Source organism: Trachurus japonicus, chromosome 11 (assembly GCF_045865225.1).
Source record: "Trachurus japonicus isolate A0001 chromosome 11, Traja_1.0".
NCBI classification, from domain to species: Eukaryota; Metazoa; Chordata; class Actinopteri; order Carangiformes; family Carangidae; genus Trachurus; species Trachurus japonicus.
Genome location: NC_140917.1, coordinates 17,554,017 through 17,569,490, shown reverse-complemented (window position 1 = coordinate 17,569,490; position 15,474 = coordinate 17,554,017). Strand labels below are relative to the sequence as shown.

Below are 15,474 nucleotides of genomic sequence, written 5' to 3'. Positions count from 1 at the left end.
AGGAAAAAAAAAAAGGTGTGATCACGGCAAACGATGATTGCAGAAGGAGAGAGAGCGACCACTGTCTGTCCCCGGCTGCACATGGATGTGTAAAAATAGTGTGGTGAGGACGACACTGCTGAATGTTTTATGTCATTTTCCCCACCGGTTAGAAAAAAAATAAATATACGTGTCGTTTGCAGCAGCAGCAGCAGCATCATCATCTTCTTCCTCCTCCTCCTCCTCCTCCTCCTCCGTGCATTATTTTTTCTCTTTTCCCAGCCTGGTAGGATAGGACGTCTCGGGTCATGTGACGGGAAGCGCAGCAGCATTTTCAGCTGTGGAAAAAAAAAAAACGAGCTAGGATAGTCGGGGAATCGCACATCCAGGTAAACAATCAAAAAATACATGCAATATTAAACGAAAAAATCCCTTGTCCCGGCCACGGTACGGTCTTCTGTGACATCGTCGACCCTACGACCTACGCTGTTGTGAAACCACACCTCTGTAAAAACCCGGTTGTTGCCTTTTTTTTTTTTTTTTTTTTTTTTTCCTTCTCTCCTCTGATGGCGAGGCGCTAGCTCGGTTTTAGCTAAATGACCCCTCTGTGTTGGCTGCCTGCAGCTCAGCGGCCAGCAGCTAAACCAGCCTGGGCGCCGCGGACGGAGATCTACCGACCGCTAGCGCCAAATACCCGAGGTCGCTGCCGGGTTCAAGCTGCTCTCTGTGTCTCTGTCTCCCTCTGTGTGTGTGTGTGTCTTGGTCACCGCTACAAAGCCTCTGCATGCAACTAACCAGCGTTGTTGTTGTACTAGCGTTTCCCATTCATAGCGAATTACTAGAGTTACCAGGGGAAAGATTTGGTTGTTGGTTGCAGAAAGAGAGAGGCAGAGAGAGGGAGAGAGACGCCGACGCTACGTGCTAACAGGCTAATGCTAGTGCAGGAGGACCCACAGTGCAGCTTAGCAGCAGCATGCTAACTAACCTGCTGCAGGTCAGTGGGGTAGCTGCAGGCAGGAGGATGTTGTTTCCCTTTATGAAATTAGAGGTACTTAGAGGTATGAATATCGGCGATTTTTTAAATGATTTTTGCATGTTGAGATTTTTGTAGCAGGTTTTTAATGCTGAGTGATGGATAACAACAACAACATCAACACAGGCAGGCTCGTGCTTTGTTGTTGGCAGTGTTGTAGTGGGTATATACTGCTTTTTAGGTGGGTATACTGTATCATATAAAGACTATAGTTATATAGTTTTGTTGTAGTGGTATACTGCTTTTTAGGTACCCTGTATAGACTATAGTTAGATAGTTGTGTTGTAGTGGGTATATACTGCTTTTTAGGTGGGTATCCTGTGTCACATATAGTTAGATAGTTGTGTTGTAGTGGTATACTGCCTTTTAGGTACCCTGTATAGACTACAGTTATATGGTTTTGTTGTAGTGGGTATATGCTGCTTTTTAGTTGGGTACCCACAGACTATAGTTATATAGTTTTGTTGTAGTGGGTATATTCTGCTTTTTAGGTGGTACCCTGTATACACTGTACCAAGACCAAGACCTCTTGGATGAGAGGTGAAACGTCTTCCTAGACAAATAACCAAGTCCAATTGCGTTCGATTTAAATTTCCTTGAGATAACTATGACCTGGACAAATGAGAATATTCACAGGCTTACTGTATCACATATGTACTATAGTTAGATAGATTTGTTGTAGTGGGTATATACTGTTTTTTTAGGGTTAGGGTACACTGTATCATATATAGACTATAGGTACATAGTTTTGTTGTAGTGGGTATACTGAAACATTATTGCCGGCATGTCCAAACTATACTGCAGGTTTTCTTTCCAACCAAGTACTGTAGCAGACACCAGACTTGACTCATTTAATCAACTGATCTCAGTCTTCAGACAGTTGATTGGTCAAACTATGAGCTCTTGATTGGTTGGAACAAAAACCTGCAGCCACACCGACCCTTGGAATAGTTTGTACATGCCTGTATTAATGCATTTTCAATGGCTATACTTAGTATACCTGAGTATGACATAGACTACACCACTCTACACTGCTGCCCTCTTCTACCATGTCTTTTTGAATTTGTGTTTTTTTTTTTTACAGGAGTCAATCCCGGTATGGGGGACATGAAGACCCCAGATTTTGATGACCTGTTGGCAGCGTTTGACATTCCTGACATAGATGCCAAAGAGGCCATCCAGTCTGCTCCGGACGAGGCAGAGGGACCTCATGGAGCTGCAAGCGCACCCCTGGGAAAGCCGGACAGCGTGGTGGGGGGCGTGGGGTCGTCCCTGAGGCCGCCAAGCCCCTCGGACCCCCAGGCCGACACCTCCATTGTCAGTGTGATTGTAAAGAATAAAGTCCGCGTCGAGGCCGTAGATGGAGGCGAGGGGGACGCAGACCAGGACCCTATAGATGTGATCACAGGGGTGGATGTGGGTCCTAGACTCGGCGCCTGTGCCCCGGGGATGGCTGAATCCGACGCCCTCAACCACAACGGTTTCGGGGCTTCCGGTGTCTCCACGCCCCTTCCCCTCAGCCAGACCCAGTCTAACGGAGCGTCGTGGTCCATGAACACCCCGAAAGTGTCTTCGGAAGCAGCAGCAGCAGGCGCCGGCGCGACCAAGCCTCACAAGCAGGGTGGGAATATTTTCAACAGACTGAAACCTCTGGTGGCGCAGGGGTCTGGAGATCCGGTGGGCCGGGCCAGGAAGATGCAGCTGCTCCAGCAGCAGCACCAGCAGCAGCAGGATACAGGCCAGGAGAGAGCGGACGGGGTGAAGGCATCGTTACCCTCGTCCTCCTCTCTGTCGGCGGGGTCGTCTCCTCTGGCCGCCGGCGGGCCCGTCGGACTCGCCTCGCCGTTCTTCCCGCCTTCCAAGCCTCTGCTTCCAACCCCGCCGTCTGCGCTCTCGTCACACCCACTGCACTCATCTCAGCCTTTTAACGGAGCGCCCAAAAGTGGCCCTGCCGGATTTCAGCAGATAGAGGAAGATGATTCGGACCCGGACCTGGGGAGTCCGCTGGTGATCCAGGAGAACCCAGACTCCCCGACTTGCACTCAGCTGAGCCGACGTTACGTTAAGTCCGACTCGGTGTCGGCTCAGCCCACATCCTCTACTGCGTCTCACCCCAAACCTGGTGACACTCCTTCAGGGACATCTCTGACATCCTCGACCCCCCAGTCCGGCTCCACAGACAGCCCCCAGCTGGAGGACAGACACCCGGAGCACGTCATCGAAGAGCGAGACTCACCAGAGAGTCCAGAACCAGAGATGCCAAAATCGACCGCTCAAGTCGCCACTAAGAGATGCTCCAGCCCCGCCGTGGCCTCCACTCCGCCTCCGTCTGAACTACGGGAGCCCAAAGAGGAGGAGGAGGAGATGGAAGTGGGGAATGGGATAGACAGGGCGGTCGACGGCAAAGCTGACAAGGGAGAAAACGCAAAAACTGGTGAGGAAAAGATGGAGGTGGACGACGGCAAAGCTAAACCCCCGTCGACCGACGGAGGAGAAACAGGCGTCGCCGCGCCGGCTGCTTCAGGAGCTCCATCCCGACCCCTCAAGGTCAGAATAAAAACAATCAAAACCTCCACAGGTGGAATCACCAGAACTGTCACCAGGGTGGCGCCCAAAGGTGGTGCAGCTGCGGGGAAGGGTCTGGACCCCAAAGGGCAACCCGGCGAGCGTAAGGTGTTGGGAAGCAAGGCCCAAAAACTTGAAGCTTCCCCAGGTCACATGACGACAACATCCCAGAAAGTAAGCGCTCTCAACGCGCTGCCCGTGTCTACGCTGGCGGCCAGCAGCGTCATGCTAGCCGCCGCCACAAAGGTGCAAAACAAAATGGCTGCGTCTGACAAGGCGAAGGTTTCCGCCACCGCCGTCAGCATCACTAAATCTGCTGCTCTGCCCGCGACTCCGGCCGTGGCCTCCTCTCCAAAGTTCTCAGTAGCCGCCGGCGGGATCAGCGTACGCACGGCCACCAATAAGACGGCCAACGGCGGCAGCGGCACCATCATAGGCGGCACGCTGCAGTCGAACAAACCCGCCTCCATCGTCAACAGCACGGGCGCCGTCATCTCCCGCAGCCAGTCCAGCCTGGTGGAGGCTTTTAACAAAATCCTCAACAGTAAGAACCTTCTGCCGAGCTACAAGCCCGACCTGTCGGCCCCGCCGCCGCCAGAGTGGGGTCTCCCGCTCCCGGCCACAGGGTACCGCTGCCTGGAGTGCGGCGACGCTTTCGCCCTGGAGCGCAGCCTGGCCCGACACTACGACAGACGATCGCTGCGCATCGAGGTGACCTGCAACCACTGTGCTAAGAGACTGGCCTTCTTCAATAAGTGCAGCCTGCTGCTTCATGCCAGGGAGCATAAGGAGCGTGGGCTGGTCATGCAGTGCTCGCACCTGGTCATGAGGCCCGTCACTGTGGAGCAGATGATTGGACAGCAGGACATCACGCCCATTGGCGGTAAGTTGGGCTGCAGCTAACCTAACATTTCAATTACCGATTCATTTGTTCTTTCATTTATTTATTTATTATAGATCCACTCATCAATAGAATAATCGGGAAAATACCTGACAGATTGCAGCCCTTAAATGTTGACTCTAAAAGCATCAAACAAATTTCATACATATGAAAACCACATGACGGCCACAGTTACTAGTAGGGATGAGTACCGAATTCGGTACTTTTATTGGTACCGACCAAATTCCCACAGTAATCCCAAGTATCAATTCACATAAAATCAAATGGTACCACATTTTGGTACTTGAATGCACCCTCATGTCTGTGAGTCTGGCTGACGAGCAGCGCATTGCCCCTCTTTGCCACACTCTCTGTCTCTCACAAACACATTGACAACAGAGATGTCTCAATTTCCCCTCATTATAACAATAAATATTCAAAATTCAGAAATGTTGACTCATTTTTTATAAACAAAATAACTTTTATTACCGCACAAAAAAGTACCGATAACAGATACCGTTGCTTACCGGTACCAGTTCACAGGAACCAGGTATCAGTAGCGTAGCGGTGTAAATGTGAAATGTACCCATCCCTAGTTACAAGTCACTAAAAGGTCCCGTAACATGACCAGTGGTTTGGTGTTTGGTCTGTAGAACATCAGACTATGTTGAAAACAGCCTCCCACAATCTTCAAAAGCCCAAGTTGACATGTTCAGATTGTTTTGTCCTACAGAAAGTTAGAATCTCAGAGTATTGCATTTTATTTCATTTCATTTTATTCCTACATATGTGTATCTTTTGTGTTTTTGTGTGTTTTGTTTATACATGTTTTATGTCTATGTGATCTGAAGTAGCAGTTGTAAGGAGGCATATCTGAACACTGACTCAATTTCAGCTCAAGAAAAAAATGAAGGTGTAACACGTTACTTTTATTTATTTATCCAATTTTGATCCAAAACACAAATAAATTCTATTTGATCAATGTGTGAAACAGAAAAATGAATAAAATTCCCCCAAAAAACAGATTGATCTAAATGATTGATGATTTGTTTTCATATGTGAAGTTTGTTTGATGGTTTAAGAGTCAACATTCATTCATGTTGTGGCTGCAACATGTCAGGTGTTTCTCAATCAATCTAATCATAAATTGATCTTTAAAATGTCAGAGAACAAAATACCATTGTATGGTTCCTGTTAAGTGTTTAGACCAATCAGTCCCAAATAAAATAGATTTATTGAAATTCTTATAGACTAAAAAAAACGAGTCAAATATTCAAAAATGAGGAGAGGAATCAGATTTTGTGTAATTCAAAATTGTGTGTAGTTCAAAATTTATTTTCTGTGAATGGACTAATCTTCCAGTTCTACATAAAACATTTTTTAAAGATTTGAAACAATCACAGAAATGACAGTCTAATGACATTTTATTTTATTATTATTTTATGCAATAAAATAAAATAAAGTTACATCATTTGTGATTCATCTCCATTGACCATGTCCCATTTGTCTCTTCTGGTTTCCACCTGTTGGCTGACCAGGCCTGCTCTCCTCTTCGTCCTCCTCTCCTCCAGTCTCCTCTCCCTCCACCACATCCGGCGGCCCCGGCCTCTCCGCCAACTCCAGCCCGTTGAAGGACGCCTCGTCTCCGGCGGCGTCTCAGCCTCGGCCGGTCCGCCGCGCGCCTCAGGGCCCCCAAGCGCTGATGCCTCTGCCCTGCAAGAAGGCCGAGGGGCTGCAGTACAACAACTTCAAATGTCCGGAGTGCCAAACGCAGTTCTCCGGCAAGACTGAGCTAGTCACGCACTTCCAGCAGATCAGAGCTGCTCCCAACTCGGTGAGTGTCGGCGGTGAGAGAACAGCGCGCTTCGTGCTGATTTCTATTCTTGGTCACTGATTGTTTGATTTTCCTCTCTCGCCGCCTCAGACGTGTACGCAGTGCTCACCTCCCATGATGCTGCCGAACTCGTGCGCCGTGTCCGCCCACCAGAGGATCCATAAACACAGAGCGCCCCACGTCTGTCCCGAGTGTGGGGGGATCGCCCGGCAGGCCAGTTTCCAGACCCACCTGGAAGAGGCCTGTCTGCACTTCGCCAGGCGCATCGGATACAGGTGTGTGGACACTTTCCAAAACCAGTAACTACACGACGGCCACAGTTACTAGTCGGGATGAGTACCGAATTTGGTACTTTTATTGGTACTGTCCAAATTCCCACAGTAGTCCCAAGTATCGATTCACATAAAATCGAATGGTACCACATTTTGGTACTTGAATGCACCTTCATGTCTGTGAGACAGTGGAGTGTCTGGCTGACGAGCAGCGCATTGCCCCTCCTTGCCCCTCCTTGCCCCTCCTTGCCCCTCCGTGCCCCGCTCTCTGTCTCGGGGTCTGAACTTCAACACTTTAATTTTTTCAGGCCCGTTTAGAGCTCTACTGTCTGTGAACAGCCCCTCCTCTCCCTGCCCGTTTTAAGCAGAGATCCCTCATAATGCCACCTGTTTACTCTCAACCATAACATAAATATTCCAAATTAAAAAAATGTTTACTAATTATTTATAAACAAAATGACTTTAATTACCACACAAAACAGTACTGAAACCAGGTGCCGTTGCTTGCCGGTACTGGCTCCCAGGAACCGCGTATCAGTTTGGTCTGTAGAACATCAGATAATGTTGAAAACAGCCTCTCACAATCTTCAAAAGCCCACGTTGATATATTCAGATTGTTTTGTCCTACAAGCAGTTAAAGCAGAAGTAAGTGATATATTTGTGTTAATATAAGTCTTAAATAGTTATATCTTCCGACAGCAATCACTTACATAGAGTGTTTGGACTGAAACACGGGTCTGTCAGTCACTCTGCTCTGCTCTGAGCCGAGGAGAAAACATTTATCGTATCCTACAGTTTTTATCCAATGAGGAGAGAGAACGGCATGCAGGGCTGTGTGTGCAGCCAAGGGACGCCGTGAATGTGGCGACGTAGGGACGAGGACTATTATGGTGCGTTCAAGGAAACTCGTATTTTTCCGACCGTGAAGTCGTACCAGTTCGATCTGGTACGAGTTCACCGGTCGGAAGTTACAAGTGGCCGTTATAGTGACTTTCACCGGTAAAACAGGTCGGAAAAACACGAGTGGGTTGCCTGGAACGCTACAAAGTTGTAAGTTGTGACTTGAAGCTGTAATTTACGATTTCAAAAGCCTGCCTGGAACGCAGCATTAGCGAAAACGACCGGACCACTTACTTCTGCTTTAAGTGTATTACATTTACTTTAATTTGCTAATAAAACCAGCAAATATTCACATTAGAAACTGAAACCAGCATTTTTTTAAAAACTTATTTTGGTGTATCTTTTGTGTTTTTCTGTATTTTGTTTGTACTTGTTTTATGTCTATGTGATTATGTGATATTAAGTAGCAGTTGTAAGGACCTATATCTGAACACAAACTCAATTTCAGCTCAAGAAAATGATGAAGGTGTAACAATATCACACTTGTCTCTTGTGTAGGTGCTCGAGCTGCCAGGTCGTGTTCGGAGGGTTGAACTCCATCAAGTCCCACATTCAGACGGCTCACTGCGAGGTCTTCCACAAGTGCCCCAGCTGTCCCATGGCCTTCAAGTCTTCCCCCAGCGCCCAGAGCCACATCAGCACCCAGCACCCCACACTCACTGGAGGACAGGCCAAGTAAGCCTCCTCTGACTCCCAAAACATACACTGGACATTTTCAGAGCACGTTCAGATGAATTTTATCAGGGGGATGTTTGAAAATGACACACAGGGTTTTGGAAACGTGTTTTTTTAAAAATAATCTTTGATGTGTGTTTTTCTTCTTTTGCAGAATGATCTACAAGTGTGTGATGTGTGATACGGTTTTCACCCAAAAGCCCTTGCTCTACATGCACTTTGACACTCACTTAGCCAAACAAAAAGTGCATGTGTTCAAGTGTCCTGACTGCACTAAGCTCTACGCCCAGAAAGGTTCGATGATGGAGCACATTAAGGTGCGTTTCTCAGCGTAGGAAATCAACTCAGATATTTCATATTGGAGAACACACAACACACACAAAATCACTGCCATTCATTAACAAGCATTTTGCCTTCATGTGTTGCCCATTCACTGCTTTCTTCAGTGAATGTGGTGTCAACAAAGGCATACAGCAAATCCTTGGATCGGCCTTAGCAGGGCTCCTCTGCGGTGACCTTGTCCTAAGTTCTATACCAAGTACAGCACTTATTGTAGAAACAGTAGTGAAATGGACTAATTCACCTGCTCTGAATGCTTTTCCCCTCTCACACACTTGTCCTGCCGCCCACCTCAGACCGCTCACAGAGGCCCGTCGGCCAAACAGGAGTCTCAGTCCGACGCCTCCAACCCCGCCTCGTCTCCGGCCAACACATCCGGTCCATCTGGCGTCAAGTCAAAGTCCTCCGGAAAGCCGGACAACTCCGACGGAGAGGACTGGGGGCGGGAGCAGGAGGAGGAGGAAGATGAGGAAGACGACGACGACGACGATGCGGACGAGGACTACGAGGCTCCGGGGGGGCACTCGGCCTCGGCGGGGGGCAGCAGCCAGCCCGCCGCTCCGACCGAGTGGACCTGCCCCCAGTGTCAGACCACCTTCACCGACAACGACGACTACCTGAGTCATGTGAAGATGGAGCACGGGAAGGTGGGACATCGCTGTTATTTGTTTATAATCAGATTATATGGAGTCCAGTGACGGTGAGGGAGGAAACCGATAGGGGGTTTCAGACAGACACAGTTCTGGTTCTGGACCAGCTGCGTTCACCAGTTTAAGTTTAAACCAAAGTCGACGTACGTTACTCTGCATTACTCAGGCGGGAGTAAAATGCTTTTTTGCTGTTTTTTTTTTAAGTTTACTAATTATTTGGTCTGGTGCCTCAACCGTCTCTTCCCCAAGGTCAAAGATAATAATCACTTTACTTTATTAAACCCCAAAGGGAAATTTATACAGCTTGTTCTTAATTGTTCTGCTTTCTATCTTTTCTTGAAATTCTGTAGACGCCCAAATCGCCACCGAACTAGTGATGCCAAGATTATACATTTTCTTGGTACGATTATTGTCAGAGAAATAATCACGGTATTACAATTATCACAATTATTATGCATTAATTAATTTCACAACTCTATGAATGTGTGTAATCAAATATATAATGTAATTCCATTACTAATAATATACACAAAATATTTCAAGTATCTATTAATGTAGGACCAATTATTAATCTCCCAGGCGAAGTGTTTTATTATTAATAATAAAAAAAAAGGTAGGAAAATTCAATCTTACGTTAGGTAAATGGACCAGTATCTGTGCATTTACCTTTACTTTGGCGCACATCTGTCGATATGGTTCCACAAAATATTTTTTGGAAAGTGACAGTATTTAGGAACCTTTACGATTAACTAATTAATTGGGGCATTTAATACCGCGATTAATTGTGAAAACAAGTAATCATAACATCCCTACGCCGAACATTTCATTTCTTTAGCAGACCACTGCAAATGATTTTTCTCCAGGTTGTCAGTCGCCATAGATATATAAACGTAGATGCCGCCTCTGACGCTGCTGCCCATTGGAACGGATTGTCGCCGCCACCGCCATCTTGAGGAGGAGGTGTCTAACTTTTACTTTAATATAAACACTACAATTCAGCTATATAACTCACGTTAGCAGTTAGGGTTAATGTAAGTGCCATGGAACTGATTTAATATGGCCTAGCACAATTATCCACCTTTTTCCGAACGTCAAAAACGTAGCCTGTTTTGCCGGTTTTGGAATGTTATGTTTACGTTTCCATGGTTTCAGTAGCCGCGGTAAATGCATGGATTTTTTTTTTTTTTTTCCCCCCAATGAAAATCTGTAAAACGCATGGATCATCACAGCAGCTTTTAACAGTGGGTATCACACAAATTGACATCTGTGTTAAAAGCCAGCGTTAATAGATCCATGCGTTTACCGCAACTATGACAACGCCTGAAAACCATGGAAACGTAAACGTAAAATTCCACCAAACCGGAAGCCAGTTTTGACCATAGATGACGTTCGGAAACTTGTGGACATAGGTAGCCTACAGTGGTTTACACTCACTCGCCGGCCTCATCACCATGGCAACCACAAACTCACAGCCGGGGGAAACAGCTGATAAGCCTAATAGCCTACACATACAGGCAACAAAATAACAAACTATTAATATATTAACTACCGGTATATGCACTAAATGTAACACATATCCCACCCTATGATACGTTACGTTAGTTTCATTTATGTCAGATAACTTACCTACATCAAATTCAAGAAGTTCATAACAGTTATATAATATAAAACAACCTATTACTTGAGAAAAGTTATTCCATGTCTCTTCGTTTTGGCGTTTCTTTCATGGGAACATCCGTACGCGGCACTAAAGTTTGGCATTTTGCCAGATTCACAGCTGTCAAACCCTCTGACTGTTGATTGCTTGTCAGGAGGAACTACTCCTCAAGATGGCGGCCGTGAGACATTCCTGACAAGCCCGAATGCGGCATCTACGTATATATATCTATGGTCAGTGGCTGCCTTCTCCGCCTCCTTCCTGCTCGTCTTTACAGCCTAGAATAAGACACGCCCACTGATGACATCACGGTTTACAGGGAAGAACCAACTATTTTTTGGTTTCCTTGAGAACCGACTTTTCAGGTTCTGAGCCTGTGGTTTTTTTGTTTGTTTGTTTTTTCGGTTCAAAATTGTGTTCAGGGAGCTGACCCCGCACGGAGCCCTGCCTGTGTGAAACCCCTAAGAGAGTTTTAACATGAACTGTTCAACCAGCTGCTTGTGCTCTAGTGATGGTGAAGCAGAAACCTCTGATGATGACATGAAGAAGTTAATTTCCTGTCTGTACTGTAGCACACTGAACTGACATTTAATGGGTTTTTTGTCTTATCTCTCTCTCTCTCTCTCTCTCTCTCTGTGTGTTTATGTGTTGCTCACTATAAAGTTCCCTTGTCGTATTTGTGGAGGAACGTTCAGCACGTCTTCCAGCCTGAGGCGTCACGAGCGCGTCATTCATGAGGGCAACAAAAGAGTCTTCCATTGCCAGTGAGTCAACAAATACATGTTTTGTATTTCGTCACATTACACGAACAAGTAAAAGTAGTAGTTTTCATGGGTTGATTTATCAGATAAGCATATTGATTACTAAGTGTGTCTAACTCTAGAGCTGTGCTGATAAATCACATCAAAACTGCACCGTTTTTAGCTTGTGTGTGGACAGACAGTGTGCTGTCTATATTGTTTGTTTATGTTTCTTTGTTTATCTGTTTATTTGTCTGTCTGCCTGTTTCTTTTTATAATTATTGGGCTTGGAGTCTGTAAAATAAAGCTATCAATCAATCAATACCATCTAATATTATGTTATTGCAAGGATGTTTTTAGATATCATTAAAAAAAAACAGTTATTGGCTTAATCAATATTAAGTTTGAATTTAAAAAAAAATCAATATCAGTCAGGCCTGTGTTCATTAGGCCTAAACTGTTCAGTTTGTTGTGATCTCTCTGCTGCATGAAGTTGTTCAGCTCTCGTCGTTTATTTCTCAGATACTGCACAGAAGGAAAACGCACCTTTGGCAGTCGGTTCTTACTGGACAAACACATCCGGCTTCACCACAGAACCGCAGACGGACAGGTGAGTCCAGACGGCGTTTACACACTTCTCTCTGTCCCTGGACACGAACAGGGACAGAGAGAAGAGACTGTTTTCTTCATGTAGTGTTTACAATGAAAAATTGACATGTTTCCTTAGAAAGTTATTGTGCATTTTAATAAAACTCAATGAGTCATTTATCTTTATTATAACTCATTTTTATCTTCTTTTTAAAAGTATATTTTGGCTTTTTATGCCTTAAATTGAAAGGACAGCTGTAGAGAGACAGGAAATGAGGTGACCAAGAGAAGGCGAGGACTATATCTTCTGCATATGAGCCTGCCTGCTCTACCTACTGAGCGCCCCTTTATCTTTAAAAAAAAAAAAAAACCTCAAAATGTTATTCTTAGTTTCTCCTTGTGAGACGACAGTGATGTGAAAAAGTCACTGATGCTTGTAACATTGCACCATTTCCTGTCGATGTTAAGTACATGCCGTTTAGGGAAGGCCATTTCAAGCAAAGGCACTATTCGATAATCACTGGGAACTATTCGACCATTCTTCGAATAATGGGCTCTATGCACAGCTCCACTACTTCCTGAACTTAAGGCTGCTCTTTTATTTCCTGTCTTACATTATTGGACAAACTGATTAATCCAGGTGTGTCTGAATAGTCACAATGGTCAGACACACCTGGATTAATCAGTTTGGCCAATAATGTAAGACAGGAAATAAGAGAGCAGCCTTAAATTAAGGAAGTAGTGGAGCTGTGCATAGAGCCCATTGAGTTCCACACAGAAGTTTCTGATGGCTGTAGGAGTCCGTCCACGATTCTCCTTTGTCTGCGACAGTAAAAAGGAAACATTTACATTTTTTCAGACAAGACGATCGTCTCAAACTATTCAATTTTTTTTAATCACGACTATATAACGACTATTCGAATATTTGAAAATCATTGCCCCTCCCTAATATTGTTCACATGTAGTTTGTGAAAAATGATGATAAAGTTTGTTGTTTGTCAGACGTGTGGGTTGTGTGAATTATATAAGCTGTATATTGTCTTTGGACAAACTGGTTGTGTTTGTGAAGATATGCAGCAAATTCCCCGTCCGCTCTGTGTCAACCCGACGTTAATTCTGTTTCTCCCCACTTGTTTTCTCAGGATCGGCCCATGACGAGGAAGCGTGCCGCCACAGGGGGGGAGGGTCCAGGTAGCTCCTCTGAGCAGGACGGTGAGGGCGCCCCTCCTGGAGCCAGGGCGGGGGACGAGGAAGAGAACGCCACAGAGGAAGGCGAGGAGGGCGGTAGCAGCAGCGGTACCGGTACCGGTACCAGCAGCGGCAGCGGCCCCGCAAAGAGAACCAGAGCGTCCGCGGCGACGACATCGGCGACGCCCGGCGAGCTGGACGAGGAAGACAACGTTTTCCGCTGCGTCCCCTGCGGCTTCTCCACCGAGGACGGGGCGGAGTTCCAGCGCCACATCCCCCAGCATCGGGCCGACACGGCCTCCTTCCAGTGCCTGCAGTGCGGCGTCTGCTTCGCCTCGGCCGGCTCGCTCAGCAGGCACCGCTTCATCGCTCACCGCGTGCGGGACACCCAGAGTGACACGGAACGGGGCACCCCGCGCGCCCACGCCGGCGGCTCCCCGGACGGCTCCCCCGCCGGCTCCCCCCAGGCGCTGGGCGAGGACGGGGACGGGAACCTGAGCTGCAAGGTGTGCGGCCGGCGTTTCGACAAGGCCTCGGACCTCAACACCCACTTCAGGACCCACGGCATGGCCTTCCTCACCGCACACAAGACCACAGACAAGCCCCAGTAGAGACAAGTGGGCGAGTCCTCAGAGCCGGACAAGATCCATCTACAAACGAGGAGTCAAGGGGGGGTCAAGGGGGGATCACGCCCGAGCCCGGGCGGCGGCGGAGGAGGAGGAGGCGGCAGAAAATGAATGTTGATCCTGAGATAAAATGGAGCTGCTTCCTGTGCAGTTTTTTTTTTTAAAAAGCTACCGTAATTAGTTTTAATCTACAGCACCTCTTGTGTGCGATTGTAACTGCATGTTTGATCATGTTACTGGTCACTTATCTGAACGCACCTGTGATCGTGGAACGGCTCTCCAGCAGCCCCCCCACCCTCCACCTCCAGTAAAAACAGCTCTCTATCAGCCATAAGTTACTGTGTCTAATACGTCTTCTCCCTCCACCTCCATCACTCTCACTCTGCACTGAGTGTCGCCACCTGCCTGTTTCTCCATGTAACACTCACACGCCTCCCACTGTACTCCCCATAGCTGTTTTTTTTTAACTTCATATCAGTCATGATATTCATATTTGTTTGCTTCCGGTCCACAGCCGTTTTTTTCTGGCATTTATGTAAAAGTGATCATCCACGGCATCCTGACACACGAGCGTTTGGAGAATTTGACACTGATTTTTATGTTGCTATAATATTTATTTATATGAAACACATTACGACTCTTTGGTATTTGTGCGAGTCCGTTGCGTCAAATCTTGCTAGACATAGTGCGGGTTTTTACGTTCAACACGAAACATGAGATGCGGAAAAATCTCGCGAAAAAAGCATCTCGTCGTCACGGAGGTGAGGTTACCGGAGGTCTGTAACCTGTGTAGTGTGAATAATGTGTGATGTTAATTGTAATGCTAGAAGAAGAGAGGTCAGGCTTCCTGCCAGTAGTATATGTGTACGAGTTTTGCCATGTAAATACATATAATTACACTAAAAGAAAGCGTTCTGGTTTTAGTAACTTGTTATGATAATGTGAATACGTATAGTATTTGTACTTGTACTGTCCCCCCCTTTTTTCCCCCCAAAAAACAATTTGAGGTTAAAAGAAAAACAAAAAAAGACTCCCCCACCCCCCACCCCCAGAGGTAGCTATACATTGTAATTACAGAGCAGAGGGAGCGTGCGGGGGTTGTGTTGTTTTAATGTGTATGAATACAAATGTTTATCTCTTTGAGATGGTTCTTTTTTATCTACAGAATCAGTGCTTGCTGTACTCACATTTCTTTTGTATGTTTCAAAAACAGCCTTCACGGTCATGTGTTGGAGGCCTATATGAGTGGATTTTTTTTGTTTGTTTGTTTGTTTTGTTTGTATCTTTTTATATGTCATGCTATCATATTTATATAGCTCAATAGTGGAAAGTTCATGTCATCTTCTTTTTCCATGGTTGTGGTCTGCTTGCTGAAATGCCATACACTTTTGTGCTGTTTCGAAATAAATGTGTAAAAGTTGATGGGAGTCGGTTTCTCTGCAGAGCCGAGGGTCATGTCTGCGCCCTTTGAACAGTATTAACCAGACTGAACCACACGCTACAGCTGAGGCTGATGGGAATTATTTAGCAGGTATTTGGTCAGTTAAA

The 15,474-nt window shown here is 46.3% G+C and overlaps 1 protein-coding gene and 1 non-coding gene across 3 annotated transcripts; both read left to right on the top strand.

Moving 5' to 3' along the window:
* The first annotated feature begins 84 nt into the window (after positions 1-84).
* znf687b (zinc finger protein 687b) lies at positions 85-15,344 on the top strand. 2 transcript variants are annotated; one of them, XM_085791412.1, is made up of 10 exons: positions 85-368; positions 2,097-4,460; positions 6,029-6,291; positions 6,382-6,566; positions 7,962-8,138; positions 8,293-8,455; positions 8,774-9,124; positions 11,448-11,548; positions 12,047-12,134; positions 13,255-15,344. In XM_085791412.1, exons 2-10 carry the CDS (start codon positions 2,111-2,113, stop codon positions 13,909-13,911), a joined length of 4,335 nt encoding a protein of 1,444 aa, XP_085647538.1. In that variant the 5' UTR covers positions 85-368; positions 2,097-2,110; the 3' UTR covers positions 13,912-15,344. The 2 variants fall into 2 exon arrangements, with proteins under 2 accessions (XP_085647538.1, XP_085647537.1); XM_085791411.1 differs by having other exon boundaries at positions 5,996-6,291.
* On the top strand, positions 8,549-8,684 carry LOC146978604 (small nucleolar RNA SNORA13). Its single transcript, XR_015037165.1, has one exon. It is a non-coding gene; the product is annotated as a small nucleolar RNA SNORA13 (small nucleolar RNA).
* Positions 15,345-15,474: the final 130 nt, after the last annotated feature.